An 18,518-nucleotide genomic window follows, 5' to 3' on the forward strand; every position below is an offset into this window, starting at 1 on the left:
GAGGAGGGAGGAAGGCAATTCCGCTGGGGAATAGGACTCTATCCCAAAGACCTTGGCGGTTAACCTCATCCTGACAACCCCAGAAGCCCAATCTGACCAGGACACGGACCTCCGGCTATAAAAAGGTATCTCCCACTCAAGTTAAGGGATTCCGACTTTTAGCACCCATACTGTTACTTTGCTTGGACCAGCACCTTTATTGCTCGGCCCGACCATTCACCACCCTCTACTGACTTGAGCATCGGAGTATCAAACTGGGGATAACTCTTCGGGCCTCTAACACCCTTTCTTGATCACAAGTCTTGAAGCGCAACTCCGTCTTTACACCTTGGCTCTACCCTATTGGCAAGGACCATCTGACTGCCTTCCTCAGTTCGTGCACTACACCGGATCAAGTAGCATCACTTACTTACTCTATATGTGGTCAGGATGAAGGGATGGGATATCCATCACATGGATGCCCAAGTCTTGCGGAATGGATAGGGCAAATTTCAAAAATTTTTCCCATCTTTGCAGGGAATCGAATTTCCTATATTTGAAAAACATGTTTTTCAATGATCAATCTTGAATCAAGAACCAAACCAGATCTGAACCAAAAGGGGTAGGAGGGAGGATGTACCTGATACAGAGAAGCAATATCTCCCAATGGAGGTGTTCACGCCCAAGGAAGGATCCAAAATCCGCTCCCATTGAAGATGGCGTAGTGCAGGATGGAGTAGAATCAGCAATGTTATTCCAAAAGAACTTGACCCTTCACAAGAATCAACTGAACGGCTTGTGAGTACAGCTCCAACCAACCTTTTCCCAAAAGATTGGAATCAAGATCAGATCTTGATTTCTCCCAAGAATTGGAGATCGAACTGAAGGTGATGGCGGCGGTAGGAAGGAGGTGGCAAGAGAGAATTCGTAGGGTGCAAAAATCTCTCTTCTAGTGATCTTCAACTTTGAAGAGAATTAATTGAACATCAATCACTAACTGTATATCGCCCCTTTCTTTCTTTCATAATCTTAAAGGGATCAACTCCTAATTCCATTAGGAGTTGCTAATCCAAATCATATTTGGATTAGAAGTCCCTTTAAGTGATAAGGGATAACCCTTATCTTATCTGCAGATCACATCAGCCATCTCCTAATCTAATTAGGAGGCTTCCAGATCTAAATCTCATTTAGATCTTGGACTCTCTAAGTAGATAGGGTCTAGGCCCAATCCTATCAACTGATCCATCTCAGAATTCGCCCCTTTAAGTGACTCATCAAATCAGCCCAGTTCGAAATGGGCTTAAGGCCGATTTAAGGTTATGTACTCACTTAGCCTTCCAAACTGCTGCCTAGTTGGGCTTCCTTGTATGGCATGGGACCCAAACATTGATCTACACATCAGCCACATGGGTTCAGCCCAGCCTTTGTTACAAGGCCTGGCCGAATACACTGTTATGGACAGTGCACCCCCTGAAACCCATCTTGTGGGCTCTATGGGCCCAACACTTACCCTAAGTGGTCCCTGGGCCAAGCCACCTTGTAACACCCAGGGACTGTGGGCAGATGCAAGATTAGCCCATCAGGTATTATCCTCAATGGTCTTACACTTAACCTCTCAGCCCATAATGATCAAACACTGCTCGACAAGGGAGGACCTCTCCTTTGACTGCAAGGAACAGTGTTGCACTCTCCGCTTACATGGATCCCGGGAATTAAAACCTTTTGCAAATCATTTCGAAACCATAACATATATATCTTTATATATAAATATATTTTGCAAAACAAAATCTCAACAATTGAAATCGGCTGCTGGCAGTCTTGGTTTCCATTAGAGAGAGTGCATCCCTGATCATTACCTTTGTCCGACAAAGGGGCTGATCTTGTCACTATGATCACCCACTTAGATGAATTTCCGGACTGTCCCAACATACACAGGTTTTGACCCCCGCTAAGGATCTCACTGATTGGTACATCAAAGACAGCCCAATCCAACACCTAGTGTAGTATCGTAATCGAGTTTAGGGGTTAGGTGTAACTTTCCAGTTTTTCTCATCTATATCTAAGGTCCAGGGCAATACTGGAAATCTGGTCCGGTTCAGAGGTTCTATTAATCCTACACTGCATGTGCTTCGGGTCTCACCCTGGTAGCTGTGACAAGCCACCCCAACAGTTGGCCGCACATCAGTGTCAGCCTTGGCAGGATAAATCTCCCCAGACTTACCCAATGGCTGTGAACATTCTAAACTAACACAAGTCTCATTAAGTGTCTTGTTTAAGGATATTACACAAAAACACACCACAGGAACATGAATCAAATGTGTACTTTATTCATTTACAATAAATTCATAATGTACATAATTCTGATTGAAGCTAAGGGCATACAACTGTCTAACACATGATATGTAGAGAATGTTTTATGGGGTAGTGACTATTGTGAAGTTAGATAGGACAAACTATTTGGCATAGTCTCAATCAATAAGAATTCATATTTGTTAGAGAGGAAAATGGATATGTAATTGAAAGTAAGACAAAACCCAAGGAGGATGATCCTACCTATGAGACTACCAAGGAGGTAAGAGATATTGTTGAGACCTAAAATTAGCTTTCTATGCTTCTAATTCTTTTAGTTTAAAAATTACTAGGATTGTTGTGGACGTGTGGCGAGGTTTTCAAGCTAAATTTTGTTCTATGACTGAGTAGATGCAAGGACTGAGGAGGCGGGCTACCAAGTTGGGCTACTTTGGGCCTAATACAGCCTCACCATCTGGGGAAGTTCTTGGTCATTCAGGCAGGGTTCTCAACAACTGAACTGACAAACCTGTTTCCTCTGAGGCTGCAATTTTTTCCCTCAAAACCCATGATGCTATCTGACTATCGTAAGCTATTCCTGTGTTACGAAAAGTGCCATGCAGCTGAGATGCCATGCATCCTCCTTCAATTTTCCAAATGAAAGCATAGTTATAAAAGAAGTAAATTTTCGAATGATCTCCTTATTTGGTTTTAATTCTGTTTGGGGTCCAAGCCAAACCTGGTCTATTGATACCCTTATTTTCTGGATATTGGTCCAATCTGACCCAATTTAATATAAATTCATTGCAAATAGACCATGTCCAATCCAATCCAATAATAAATAATTTAGACCATTAAATCTGGGCTGGTCCAAATTCAATGTCTTATTGGACTGTCCAACCCATTCAAAATTTCAATTTGGCTTTGATTCCGATGGGGTCTAATGAAATCCAAACCTGGTTCCTTGACACCCCGGCCCCTATGAGGTGGTAACCACTGGGGTTTCTCATATGGTTAGGGGCGAGGTGTTCTGTAGTCACAATTGGTATTAATGAACCTAACAAGTTATATATATTGAAAATCATTGAGGTTTAACAACTTTTATTCAACCCCCTTTTATGATGCCTGAAACGAAGCTTTTGTGCTCTTTTTAGATCTACACAAATGTAGCCTAAAAAGTCACATTCTTCAAAGTTTAAGATTCGCTGTGCGATAAACAAAACATGTAGTTACTATAGATCTGATCAAAAACCAAGAACAGAACAACCCTAATACCAAAGAGACAGATAGGACCCAAATCTTAGAACCCAGATAATTTCCTCCTCACTTTCTCTACCCGCACCCTGCCCACAGTAGACTGCAGCCTCACATCTCACAATAAAAGATGGCGATGTGTGGCTGCAATTCAACGCGGGTAAAGAGTAGTGGGCAGGAAATCAGCAGAGTTTGCAGATCTTATTGTTTAAAGCAATGAGGTAAAACAAACAAACAAACACCCATGACCCAGCTACATGCAAAAGCCCTATTGATATTACTGCAGCTTGGTACAGTCTGTTGGCTTGAAAGACAGCTTCTGGTTTGTAATGTCATAGCCAACCAAGAAGTTCACTTGAGAAAAAGTGCCAAAGATGCCAAGACCAGGGTCATCATAAGGAAGCATGGCCAAGCAGACGATATCATCTTCCCAATCAATGAAGGTATTCAACGGAGTCAGCACCACGTCGGCGCCAGTAAAATGAACGGTGATGTTTGGCAAAACAAGATCAGTTGTCTTCCTATAGCATAACCGGAGAGACCCATGATGGCCACTAACAGGCTCTTGATTAATTGCTGCCTTCAAAGCCGATTCTAGCTGAGGATAGAACTCAGGTGGGAGGAAGGTTAGAGGTGTGCCAGAGTCGATGACGATGTTTCCTTCATTCTCGTCGCTGTCATCCGATGGTGAATGAGATTTGTATTCCAACTTGCAGTCTCCAACACTAATGCCTTCGAGTCTGAGATAGTATAATCTATCAGTGGATTTGAAAAGCATAGGAGTTGAAACCACCCCTTCACCTGAAACGACAGCATCACAACCAAAGCTCATCTTGCTGGACTGATTCTCTGCAGATGTTGGCACCAAGCAGTAGGAGAATTTCCCATCAATTGATGAACCCAGTTGGGAAACCAGCGACATGGAGCCTCTGCCAAGACCAATGACACCAGAGCCATCTTCTTCGAACGTGCCACTGTTGTTGTGCCCACACCCGAATACCACCTCAGGGAAGGCAACAGTCTCGCCGCAGGTAGAGGACTCCATGGTGATTGTGTCAGTAGCCAGATTTCCATTGGTGTAGGATTGGTCGTCGTATTGATAGGAGTACTGGCAGACGTCTGATGAGCTGCAGGTCCTGAAACGTAGCACTTCACAGCGTTCTGATGAACACGACAAGTCCCTATACGTGGACGAGCTCTGGGGATCAAAGAGCGGAGCTCTTTGTTGGTAGCAGCCGTAACAAGGATTACACTGTGTCCATATGAGGTCGCTACCGGTGTCAGCAAGGGCGAGGATTTGTACAGGTGGAGTACCGAGTGCTATTTTCATGTGATACTCTCCCTTGTTGACTGTAATGGATGACTGAACAGTGTTGGGAGAGAGCGCAGACGACTTGAACCGATTGGCATGGATTATTGACCGACGAACAGCATTCTGCAGCCGCTCCGAAGGTGATTGGGAAGGATTGTAAAATGGAGAGAGTGGTGAATCACGGTGGATGAGATCAACAGTAAAGCCACCGTGGTTATTGCATTGTGCGACAGAGCAAGAGAACTGGTAAATGGAGGCGATAACAATAATCACAATACACAAAGGTGTAAACATGGTAGCTGCTAGAGAGAGAGAGAGGAGGGGGGGATCGAGTACTGGGTCTGTGCTTCGTTGTGTTTGTAATTTATAGATGGAGAGAGATGGACGAGGATGTAGAGGTACTTGATAGTATAGTTGTCATATTAATTGAGTCTAATTAGAAACATTTATTATATGTATATTGTTATAATTAACAAAGAGCTCTGGCCGCTTGTAAGCTGGCATTTGCAAATTAATCTCAGGTTGGCTTTTTCTCGTTGAAGCCTCTGCAATCCCAACTTCAGCCATAAGTGGATGACAACCTGCTATTTTGTAACTGATTCAGTAAGGGTGCGTTTTATTTCGTGGAAAAATTATTGATGATCAGTTTAATTTAAAATTTTAATGGATAGTTGGAGTTTTTTGCATGGTTTTTAAAACCGAATCGGTCAGGGGTCCGGCTACCGGTTTGAATGGTCCGACCATTGAACTCGAATGGTCAGTTCATTCTGACAAAAAAATAAAAAAAAATTGAAAAACGATTAAAACTGTTCAAACGGTTCGAACGGTTAATCAACCAATTCAGCAGTTTACTAACCAAAATCAATGGTTTTAGGGGAAAATGGACCGATTCCTGATTTTTCTGGTCCGACTGTCCAATCTAATTCGGTTTTGAAAACCATGATTTTTTGATAATAATTGTTTTAAATGTACATCAATAAAATTAATGTATTATTTACATCGATTAATTATTGATGAAAAAGTCAAGGATTAGATGATTTAGACGAAAATGAAGGGCAGCCTAAAAGTAAATCCCTTGATAGCCCCAAGTTCGATTGACCACAACAAATATTTTATTGTGAGTAAATGTGTATTTTATTATTATATAATAATTAAGTTACTGATGACGACTCTAAATATTATGTTTGGAATCTAACTTTTTATTTGATTTTAAGAAATTAAATCGGGTTTTTATTAGTAAATATATAACAACTCACTTTGTATTCAAAGCCGCTTCTGTTGGTCTTTTATTTGATAAGAAATTAATTAAGAAGTTCGGTCGAGGCCTCAACAAGTCTCATGGAATGGTTACATAACGGGTGAAAGTTATTGAACTGAATGATTTATTCATTCTCGATTTTTTAGCAAATTAAATAAATGATTAAATATTAAAGTGTAGTAACCGACCCAACTCCAGCTTCAGCCATTAAAGAGAGGGCAACCTCTTTTGTAGCTAATTCAATAATGTAAGATACTTGCCTCAACTTTACATGTAAACTAAAGATTTCAATTGGTTAATATAACAGATCCAAATTGACCCAACTATTAATCAGGACGGCAGGACCATTGGCCAATTATAATTGATAACTCTACACTTAGACTAGATTATTAAGTCAAAAAGGTAGTTCTTAGCATATATAGGTGATTTAAAAAGTTCTGGGGCCTGATGGAATTTCGGTTTTTGTGTTTAATAAAAAATTCTTAGTACGTTTTTGCTTGTGGATTCTTCCAAAACAGAACAAGAAAAAATATAAAAGATTTAATCGTAGCTTCATCATTCTTGTTCTCAAAGTGCCCCCCACCTAATTCTAATTTCCACTGAATTTTGAACTCGTAAGTTTTGTAATGTTGCGAGATATACGTTACACACCCTATGATGTTGTGAGTGTGACATTAGGGGTGTCGATTGTCCTGGATTTGGTTCAATCCGATCCAGTCTAATGTGAATCCATTACAAATGGAACAGGTCTAATTCAATGAATAATTTGGATTATTCTGGACCGGTCTAATTTAATGTTTGGACCGTCCAATTTGTTCAAATTAATTTTAATTTAGATTGGTTTCAACCCAAATCCAGACCATTGATGCATATATTCTTATCTTATATCAATAGATTGGATATTGACTTACTCCAACCAAATCCAGTATAAATTAATTTATTACGGACAGATCAGGTCCAGTCCAATCTAATAAATATTTTGGACCAGATTAATCCAATCCACTGTCTTTTTGATCTGTCCAATCCTTCCAAATTGAGTTTGGACTGGGTGGGGTCCAATCCAAAACCAGTCCATTGACACCCTGATGTGAGATCACAAACACAACAATTTCCACTTGTTCCAGTCTATTTTTGTCAACCACGCAATCATCTTGGCGCCAAAATTTGTAATCCATTTTCAGTTCGATAGTATAGAAGCTGTTCTATTTGCTGTACTAATTAAATAGATTCTAATTAGATAGATTGTATTAGAGCTGGTGTCAACTCAAATTAGAAAGAGAGATGATGGACAAGTTTTAAATATGGCTAAAGACATAAGGGCATAATTTGTATTTGAATGTTTGAGACTGGACCTAGGAGAGTGAAACTCTTCCTTGTATATAAGCTAAATTATACGCTATTTTATACCTTAGTCTCTGTTTAGATAGGGTACAAATACAAATATGTATAGTGGAAAAGCTTATATATGTATTTCTAAATCTTTTACACTTTGCAAATTTGTATTTGGAAAGAGTATAAATGTAAATATATACAGCGTAAATACATACAAAATATAAAGTTTTACATTCTACAAATTTGCATTTATATTCTTTTCAAACAAAGCCTTAGTTTGAAAGAACTACAAATATAAATATATACAGTACAAATACATACAAAATATAAAGTCTAACACTCTACAAATTTGTATTTGTACTCCTTCTAAACTGAGCCTTAAGGTATGAAACCAAAGACTAATGTGCTCATAACCATTATGATAAAATATGGAAAGATGTTCATAAACTAGAATAAGCGAAGCATAATTGCACACTATTAGAAGATTAAAAAGCAAACCATCATTGTATGCTAATACTATGTATAAATGTGTATTCATTCAAGATCAAGCTAACCACAAACCAACAAATGTCTTACCCAAAAGAAAAAAAAAGGAAAAACAGAAAGAAAACCTAAACCAATAGATGCCGATATATAGCTATATCATTGTTTTGCTGATCTACCATGACCTTGGAATTCCTGCAATGTAATGATATTCCAATTAATAACATAATTTTTTTCAAACCAATCCAAAACTTGTTCAAAATTCAGTAAAGAGCATAAATATTTTATAAAGAAAATTCAATCAGTTTCTATAATGGTGATCATTGGCATGTAGTGTATGAAGAATAAGTTCAATTTATGGACAGTGTGTCATTTTTATAGTTTTCAAGGCATCTAATGATGATTCTGGGCGACGCTGGGGTGCCTAGGAGCCTAAGTGATAAAAATTTTATAATATAAAAAATAAATTAACTTATTTTTAATCCTTCAATTATAAATACCATTCAATATGTATATTAATTGAAAAAATAGTAATAATTCTCCTTTTGAGGTAAATACCTAAATATGTTAGAGTACATTAATGAGAATGGGATCTAAACAAGTGGTCACTGTGATAGGATTTACTGCTCTATCAAACAAAGTGAAATATCTTTAATAATGTCTTCTTTGATATGATGGAAAATCGGAACCGACTGTGGTAGGGCTTTCAATGGGTCGGATCTGGTTGGAATCAGAACTAACTTGACAAGAAATATTAAGGAACTAAAACTGAACTAGATCTAATAGGATCTGTAATTTTAGACCTAGGATTGAACCTATCGCTTCTTGGGAAAATTGGGTTTGATGCAATGGACTCGATTATAATAAACCTGCTAAAAATATTATATATATTACTTGGATTAGGTCTAAGTCAGTTTGGGACTGATTAGAACTGATTCCAAACCAATAATAATCAGAAAAATATATCAGGAACTGAAACCAATCCATCAGTACCAAATCCTGCAACGAGAACTAGGCCAACTGGTTTAGGTCCATCGGATTGGTCCTGGCCCATTGACAGCCCTAGATTTGATTAGGAGCACAGGGTTGATTTAATTAGGGCTAGGAGATTCCTACAAAAATTGAGATTCTTTTAAGCAAAAGTTTATATGATTCCTGGTGTCATACTAGGCCAACTGGTTTAGGTCCATCGGATATGAGTTCTCAGAACTTCTTCTTCTTCTTCCTCAGATCTGAGATACAAATTCTCTCCTGCTTGTACTGCAAACTGCCATCTAGGTCAAACGAGTCAATGGTTCAACCGTCCGGGTCAGCAGTTTTTTGACTAAGTCAACGGTTTTTAACCCAGGAACGGGCTAGGTGTGAAACGGAACCGGTTGCTTGTACAGTTTGCAAGCCCAACGGTCCGACCGTCCGAATCAATGACGATTCAAAAACATTGTGTTGAATCCAACATAAACATGCCAGTTCTCAAGTGAAGAACAATGGAAAATAACAAGAGAAGTGAGATTTATAAGATAAAAAGATAGTCATCTTTGTGAGAAAAAGTTAAAAAAGAGTTTTAAGAGATTTATAAAAAGAGGTTATAAGAGATTTATAAGATAAAAAGATAGTCATCTTTGTGAGAAAAAGAAAATATTGAATTGAGCTTAAGGCTCACTTTGGAAGGAGTACAAATACAAATATGTACAGTGCAAATGCATACAAAATACAAGGTTTTGCACTCTACAAATTTGCATTTGTACTCCTTCCAAACTGAGCTTAAGTATTTTTCACTTAGATTCTTGAAATCTTTTCAAGTGCTAGAGCCCCTAGCATATTGTGCAATTTGAATGGTTTTATTTGCAATTGCATATCAGCCTATTGAGAGACATTGTATTTATTTATACTTTTATTGTTCATATCTTATTTGTACTTATATAGTTAGTGGTTTTCTAGTTGTATGTGAAAAGTTTGGATAACACCCACAAGCCTATTTAGTAATTGGAATATCACTTGTAAGTCTATTTGGTGAAATCTCTTGTCAGCACCCGCAAGTCCAACTATGGTAATGGTCTTATTGACACCTAAAAGTCCAATTGGTGCAATGGTTTTGTTGACACCCAGAAGTCCAATTAGTATAGTGGAAATTCTCTAGCAGTGTGCCTAAGGAGAGAGTGTAGGGCAGGTTTGGTCAAACCTCTATGTATTTTGCGTGTAATTTCTGTTATTCTTGCCATTTCTTTTGATAATTCTTATTGGTTTTCCATATTTAATTTTGAAATCTTTGTATATACTGGCTTTACATAATTATTCTCAATCATTATGATTTTGCATTCATTTTGAAAAGGGGATAATTGGGAGAATTTTATAGAACCCAATTCACCCCTCTCGGGTAGCAAGTGGTATTAATGCAAGTTTTCCATTGATTTATCTTGATTGCTAGGTGAAATAGAAAAGCCACCCAAGCTAGCACTTCCTATTTTGAAGGATAATCTATCTCTAAACCTCCAATCTTTAATGGTACAGATTATATCTATTGGAGGGTGAGGATGAGAGTTTATCTCATCTATCTTGACTATAAGCTTTGGCAAATAGTAGAGAATGAACTATATAGTCTTACCAAAAAGGTAGGAGAGGTGATGGTAGAGAAATCCTCCTCAAAATGGACTGAGGACGAAAAGTACAAAATTTCATTGAATGCTAGGGCTATGAACCGTTTCTATTGCATTGGGTAGGAATGAGATTAGGTCAATAGGATTTCAACTTGTGATACAACATAAGAAATATGGAGAACCCTAAAGCTGTGTTTGGTTTGAAGGAAAAAGTAAGGAAACCTATACAAGATTTGTGAAGGTTTCCCTACTTTTCCCTTCCTTTCCCTACTTTTTCCTTCAAACCAAACATAGCCTAAAGGCTACCCATGAGGGAATCAACCAATTAAAAAGAGTCCAAAATAAGCATGTCGGTACATGCATATGAGCTTTTCAAAATGAATAGGAAAAATAGAAAGGATAGGGTCAATGGATGAAGTCATTCCAAGGAGCCTAGGAACATATCCAATAAGTGAGAAAATGAGAGAAAGTAGACAATGATAGTTTTAGTGTATGCATAAATTAAAAGACCTTTGGCAACACCCATAAGAACAAATGATTTGTTCTAGTTGAAGGGGCTAGAATAGGTATGCAAAGACCAAATAGGACATGGGTCAAAGCAGTAAGAAATGATTTATGTACTACTGGTTTAACAATGGATATGACTTTAAATAAACAGGCCGGTAAAATAGGATTCATGTAGATGACTCCATATGGTTGGGATAAGGCTTGAATGATGATCACCATCATGATCATGACCATAGAAAATTATTAAAATAAATAAAACACCCTTCTCTTTATGTATTTAGAATTAAAAAAAAAAACGATTCTAAAACCCAATTAGATTTTAGAATTCCATCCAAATGGAAACTAAGAATGGGATTATGAGATTAGGACATTAGTGCCTAATTGGCAATAGGAATAGCCTTAAAGGAGCACTTTGATCAGAGAGATGATTTAGGTATTGGCAAGAGATCAACCCTTAATTAATTTATTATATGTATGATTCACCATATATGAGAAATAATTAACGTTATTTATAGGTCAATTTTGACATATTATGACTTTTCTTTACAATTACTTTTATTTTTGGAATATTCTACCTTATAGAGAATATATTAATAGAAAAAACTTCCACCCCTTTTTTAAAAGGAGGCAATGGTTCTTTTTCACAAAAAATAACAAGCCAACGTCTCCATGTAGGTAGGGGACTGGGGGTGCAACTCGAGTGGGTTGAATTGTTTTGGGGTAAACCCAAGCCCAACCCTAATATGGAAACTTAGGGCTTGGGCCAGGCCCAACTGGAGGTCAAGCCCAAATATATCAACAAAGGCCCAACTCGAGCTTAATTCAACACAACTTGGGCTTGGGCTCAAGCTCGTATGGGCATGGTTAGGTTGGGGAAAATTGGTCAGGTTGGAAGGGTTTGATTAATATGTTTTGAGCATCCATATAAGAGTAAAATGAATTGGAAATATGAATAAAAATGATAATAGTAAATAATTAGAAATAGATGGCGTTACATAAATAAAATGCACAATAAGAAGCCATTGTCAAGCCGTACGTACCTTGAGCTAGCTAGGAATACAATGAGGTAGTGAAATATTTTTCAAAAGTGGACTTGGTGCTTTCATCATCCCATTCTAGCGCGTTCCACCACTCCTCACTTGCTTTAATCCATTGCATAGTGTTGTTGGCGGTATTGGAGTCAAATGGGAGCTTCTTCAACTTTGGGCATTCTTTCACTACAATTTCCTCTAGGCAAGGAAGAGGCAATGCTCCAGGGTATATGATTTCTAATTCTGGTAGCTGTAGCAGTAATATAAACTTGAGACTTGACAATGGTTTCGACCTTTCTTCGGCGTCTTCTTCATCACTCGCTACTACCAGTTTTAATCTTGGTAGATCACCCAGCCATAGTCTTTTGAGCTTTTGAGTATGACGAAGCCAGGTGAGGTCCTCCAAAACTTGACAATTACAGATTTCTGCATCTTGAAGGTTTTCTAAGAACACATGCGGCGGAAACTCCACAATCTGTAACTTGGGGAGGCCAGCGAGTGATAGCATCTCCAGGTTCAAGGTCGACCCGTTCTCGGTACGCCAACTAATGCTCACCTCTCTTAACCGCGGACAATTCTTTATCCGAAGCTCTGTCAGATGCTTCATGTTTTCAATGTTAGTAGTTATTCTAATAGATTTGTTCTCACAATCTTGAACACACAGACGTGTTGTGTAGTTCCGCAACTTGTCGGAGTTGATCCAACTTTGGAGAGAGATGTCGCTTTTAATTGTGACACTCAGGTCAGTAAAGTGTTTCAAGGTTTCAAATAATTCCATCAATCTTGACCTACCTTCTAATTCCCAATCCCCAAACTTAGAGTTAAATAGGTCCAATAACCTCAGATCCAACAGCCTTAGGATTCCCTCAATCGAAACCACGCCAAGATTAAATGTTCCACTCAAATTCAAATACTTTAATTTGGTCAAGTTTCCCACTTGGTATGGCAATTCCGTTATATCCGTATATGCGAGACTGAGATACTCCAATTCAACCATCATTCTTGTGAACTCTTTTCCTATAGAACAATAGGATAAATCCAAAACTCTAAGAGAATTGGTGGCAGATTGGAAGAAGTTAGTAGGGAATTTCATTCGCTGATTGAAGTCAAGATTTATGTCAGTGATGAAGGTTGTAAGGTTGGGGCACTCAGGCGAGACGACTGTATTAATAATTTGGTGCTCTACTTGATCAGGCGTACTGGATGTAGAAATCATCACAAATATCCGCTTTGTCTCGTGCCACTCCTCAAGCTCATAAGACGCTGCCTTGGTCAAATCGTCATACCTGACCAGCAAATGCACGTCCTTATTCCTTCCATCGTTGGAAATTATCCACAATGCCATGTCACGGATCAAATCATGCATCTTTAAAAGGTAAGTCCCGTCGGGCTCTAACAAACAAGCCCTTTTTAGAGTTTCAATAATATCATATCCTTCATTGAATGCTTCCCTCATTTCGTCAAATCCTTTTATAAACCCTTCCCCGATCCAATATGAAATAACTGGTGCAACCCAAATGGAATGATCTTCGGGAAACAGGGAGCAATATAAGAAACAAGATTTGACTTTATCATTTGGCAAGAAGTCATAGCTAAACTTCAAAATGGAAAACACTTTCTCTTCCATACCTGAAACTTCTGTCGGATGTTTCTGCAGCATCGTGATGGCATGTTCCCACTCTTGAGGAGTCGTCTTGCTAGCCATGGCACGGCCAACGGTGATGAGTGCTAAGGGCAAGCCACCGCACTCGTTGGCAACATCCTTAGCGAGCCGAGGTATGTCTGGATGACATTTAAGGGTGTCCTCTCCCACCTTCTCTTGAAATAGACTCCATGCTTCGTCGGGAGGCAAGCATTCAACTTTGAACTTTCTCTTAGCTTCCATGGCTCCACAAACTTGTTCAGATCTAGTCGTGAATATTACCTTCGATGACTTGTTGCTTGAATTAGCAGGGTGAGGAATTCCAATCTCACTCATGTCGAATGGAGCCCATATGTCATCCAATAGGAGCAAGAACGTTTTTCGAGTCAACAACCTGAAAATTTGAGGTGCCTCTGCAACCTGGTTTTTATCTTCTTTTTGTGTAATCCCCAATGTATCACCGATTCCCTTCCGAATCGCTTGTTTCATCTCTACTTCCTTTAATCCCTTGGACAAGCCAACCCAAATCACAACCTCAAAATCACCGTTCGCTGTCTTTTGGAGAAACTCGTTGTTGATCTTCTTCAGAAGGGTCGTCTTTCCAACTCCCCCTATACCGTAAAGTCCAATAATACCAGCTTGATTTTCTCTTATGCAACTACACACCTTGTCAAACATCAAGTCACTGCCCTTAATTGATGGTAGAGGAATTTCTTCTCCTGCAAGTGGAATCCGTCTATGAGCCACCTCAGTGAAACTGTTGCCTTGGTCGATTAATGCATCCACTTCATTGAGCAATTGAGCCACTTTCTTGCCAAGCTTGTAGCTAGCGAAGCAGTTCCTGGGACAGTAATCTCCAAGACAGTGACAATCCTTGTGAATCCGTCGAGAACATTCATCTAGGATATTCTGAGCTTCCCCTTGTCTTTGTTCTACACGTTGCAGCCACCCATCCACTTCATTTGTCCATGTCATTCCCCTCACATCTGCCTCCTCCACTCTTGTCTTCACGTCGTCTCGTAAATTCTTCAATCTCTCCAAGCTTCCACTCAAAGATCTGTGATTTTCTTCTAATTTAAAGACATAGGTTGAATAATTAGGCCCTCCAAAGCAAGCCCAGCATTGGAGGGCAAGGTTGCAGCAGGAGATCGGATCAACCATGGCACTTTGGAGATTCTGAGCTAGAATGTAGAGGAAAGATGGGGAGAGGGAAAGAAAGGGGCAGTTCTAATGGAAATCTATAGTCACGGCGCAATTTGGAAAATTAAACCAAGTTCGAAATCCGTAAATAGTATGCCGTAGCCATGCATCCACGGTTCGTCTAAACTATTCACTAATGATTTGTTTAATGAATTTCATTAGATTTAAAGATTATTATTTTCAGCCCACTGGTGTTTCTTTTATTAAGTTTTAGCAAACATCAATAGTAGCAGTAGTATTTTCAGCACCCCACCCCCCCAGTGGTGTTTCTTTTTATCAATTTTTAGTGAACCACTAGCAAATTGGCCACATGTGAGCAGCCGTGTTAGCATTTCTAGAAATATGATAAACCAAAAAAAATTGAGAAGCGATGCAGCAGCTGTTTTGCACTCAGCGACCAAAGCGTTTATTGCCCATACTGACCCCACCAACCATCTGCATCCTTGGTGTAAGAAATGTTTGTAAGATCCAAGTGGAAGACACCAAAAATTTTGATTTTCTAAATATTTGGCAGAGGATTTTTACCTATAGTGTATTGTTTTACTTCAGAAATCTCTAGCATAATTTAGTAACCAAGGCCTTGTTCTTCATTTTAGCATCATATAGACCAATGCCACCTTGATCCTTGGGGTTTCAATTCTTTCAAGTGAGCTTTGTTTTTTCCTTTTTAACTGTGCCCCACCAGAAATCTTTGCTTAAATTATTAATTGAGGAACAAATAAATAGGCTTTGGCATCAAATTAGTTTGCATGTTATAATTTGGAATGATTTCAATGGTTGACTTTATTAGTAGTGTTCTGCTTGAGAGATATTTTCTTTTCCAACCACTCAGATTCTTTTGGATTTTTTTTTCTACAATTAAATGAATTGCGCAAGTTGTAAATGTGTAGTGGCTAAAATAATGCTCGTAGCATCCCCCATTGGTCTAAAATAATTCATTGCTAAATTGTTAAATGAATTGCTTAAGTTGAAAATGTGTAATGACTAAAATAATGCTCGTAGCATCACTGGCAACCACCATTGATCTAAATATTTCATTGGTGCTTTGTTAAATGAATTGTTATGAACTTTAAGAGAATTATTTTCAGTCCCGGAAGGGTGTCTATTTTCTATTGTTTGGTGAACATGAGCATCATTTTCTAAAGAGTTTAAAGCTGTTTAAATGGGATTGACTAAAACCAATCCTTTTAATCCATCTATATCTTTGCACTTAGGGTCGGTTTGGTTAACAGTTGGAATCGGTATCAGAATCGGAATCAAAATTCTTTGGAATTGGAATAAGAATGGTCTATTTTTATAATCTGTTTGGTTCAGACAGGAATGAGAATAGAAATTAGAATAAGCAAGAATGACATTTCATTCCTATGAAAATGCTATTGTAACAAGAATGGGAATGGAATTCTGATTCTGCCTAACCAAACAGTGGCTATTCCAATTCCAATTCCAGACCCCTAAACCAAACAGGGTCTTAGTCCTAAAGCCCCTAAAACCTAAGGCTGAATAGGTTTTCTTACTTTTTCCCTTTCTTTCAAACCATATGCATTTTCACTACCTTTCCTTTTAGGCTGCGTTTTGGTTTCAAGGATAAAGTAGGGAAAGAAAGGGAAACCTATACAAAATTTGTACCCTACCTTTTCCTTCAAACCAAACATATCCTTAGTGGCTCATTGTCAAGAAATTATGGATTTATTAATGATTTGCGAAGAGGACGTTGTTATTAATTACTTGATTTACACTTTTTATGTTGTTGTGTCAGCATTGGATTATTATTTCCCCAATTACTCAATTAACTAGTGGAGGGGCCCTGCTTCATAGGGGTTGGAATGGAATTGTAACATTGCTATTTGCCATATAAAAAAGGGTTCGACTATGATATGGAAAAGATTTGATATCTAAAAAACTTATGACCAATCAATTGGAATCATAAACGTGGTAGCCAGTCAAGTGTTATTTATTAAAATTCATGGGTGGGTTTTGATTGGTCAAAACTCTTCCCATACCATATCTTTTCCGCATCATAGATTTTCCCTATAAAAAAAGACAATGGTTTCTTAATAAGAAACTTGTAATTATAAGTACTCAAATCTTGAAACTCATATAAAGACTTACAAGAGATCATTATGTGCTCGCTTTTTAATAATGCTTCAGCAAAGCATCTCATATAAAAGAACACAATCATACAATGATAATTGTAAGTTCTACTTCTTAGCTGTCCTTTGTTTCACATCGACAATTCCTAGTTGACCCAAACGGTAGGACTGTTCGGCCTAGGAACCGTCCAAGTAACCAGTTCCATTTTACCCCAAACCCGATCCTTGGTCAAAAATCATTGAATCAGTCAATGACCTGTTGACCCGGGGGTCGACTGTTGACCCGTGCAACGATTTTTGGTCATTTTTATTTTTAATTATTTTTTATTTTTGTTGTCAAAACAGGCCATCCGGTCAAACTGGATGGTCGAACCATCAACCTAGAAACCGATGGCCAGAATGGTTCCATTTCTGGGTCGTTTTTTCTAGATGTCAATAATTAGACAAAATAAATTTGTTGTCATAGTCATGGGAATGGTGGACATTGCAAAGGATTCCAAAACCTTAAAAGGTAAATCCAAAGTGACCTTAAACACAAAAAAAAAATGACGATAAACCCACAAAATTGGAAAAACCAAAGAAAGATACAAAGCAGATCGTCTTGTACGAAAAAAAAAAACATTACACAAGAAAACCCAAAGAAAAAACGAAAGGGAAGAAATAAAATGGTGGTAAATCCTAAACCGTTTTGGAGTATCTTGAAGAAGAAGACCAAACACAAAGAAAAAAGCAAAAGCAGAAAATGAAAGAAAAAGAGGAACATACGGAACACGTTCGAATAAAGCCCACAATAGAAGAAACCTTTGAATAATGAAAATCAAAAAGCATAAATGGTTTTCAAATCGTCGTTGACCTGGACGAATGAACATTTCGGCCCGGGAACCGTCTAGGCAACCGGTTCCCTTTTACTCTAATCTTGGTCCCTGGCCAAAAACCGTTGAATCGGTCAATGACCCATTGACCCAGGTGGTCGAATTGTCAACCCGTTGACCCGTTCAATGGTTTTTGTCCATTTTTTTATTTTTTTAATTGGGAACCGTCCAGGCAACCGGTTCCGTTTTATCCCAATCCTGGTCCTTGGCCAAAAACCGTTGAATCGGTCAATGACCCATTGACCTGGGCGGTTCAAACGTTAACTTATTTAATGGTTTTAGCTGAACCATGCAGGGTGGCTGGGCGAAATTTCAAAAATTTCTTTCTCCCATCCAGGAATCATATTCCTTGATTTAGAAAAACTACATTTTTCAAGGTTCGTTCTTGAAAAAAACTGGACCAAATCTGAAACCATGATTAGGGAAAGTAATACCTGATACGGAATCCATGGAAAAAGCTCCTCCCAATGTAGGTGTTTACACCCAAAGAGGGTACCAAATCCTTCCTCCACTGAAAATGACACAACTTAGGGTGAGGCAGGATTAGCAAGTGGATTCTTCAGCAAGAACCCCAATTCTTCAGCAAGAATTGTGTAGGGATGTGAGCACAGCTTCAAGATTGTTTCTTCCACCAAGAAACAATATCAAGATCCAACCTTGATCACTCCAAGAGGT

The 18,518-nt window shown here is 38.4% G+C and overlaps 1 protein-coding gene and 1 pseudogene across 1 annotated transcript; both read right to left on the reverse strand.

Annotated features, from left to right (window-relative positions):
* Positions 1–3,500: 3,500 nt before the first annotated feature.
* Positions 3,501–5,134, reverse strand: LOC104605326 (aspartic proteinase CDR1 pseudogene; annotated as a pseudogene).
* A 2,735-nt stretch (positions 5,135–7,869) lies between these two features.
* On the reverse strand, positions 7,870–15,053 carry LOC104605275 (putative disease resistance protein At1g61300). The gene is made up of 2 exons (XM_010269966.2): positions 12,049–15,053; positions 7,870–8,102 (listed from the first exon to the last, which is right to left on the reverse strand). Exon 1 carries the CDS (start codon positions 14,840–14,842, stop codon positions 12,059–12,061), a length of 2,784 nt encoding a protein of 927 aa, XP_010268268.1. The 5' UTR covers positions 14,843–15,053; the 3' UTR covers positions 7,870–8,102; positions 12,049–12,058.
* Positions 15,054–18,518: the final 3,465 nt, after the last annotated feature.

The sequence above is a fragment of the Nelumbo nucifera genome, chromosome 1 (genome assembly GCF_055504915.1).
Source record: "Nelumbo nucifera cultivar China Antique chromosome 1, China Antique-T2T, whole genome shotgun sequence".
Taxonomy (NCBI): Eukaryota; Viridiplantae; Streptophyta; class Magnoliopsida; order Proteales; family Nelumbonaceae; genus Nelumbo; species Nelumbo nucifera.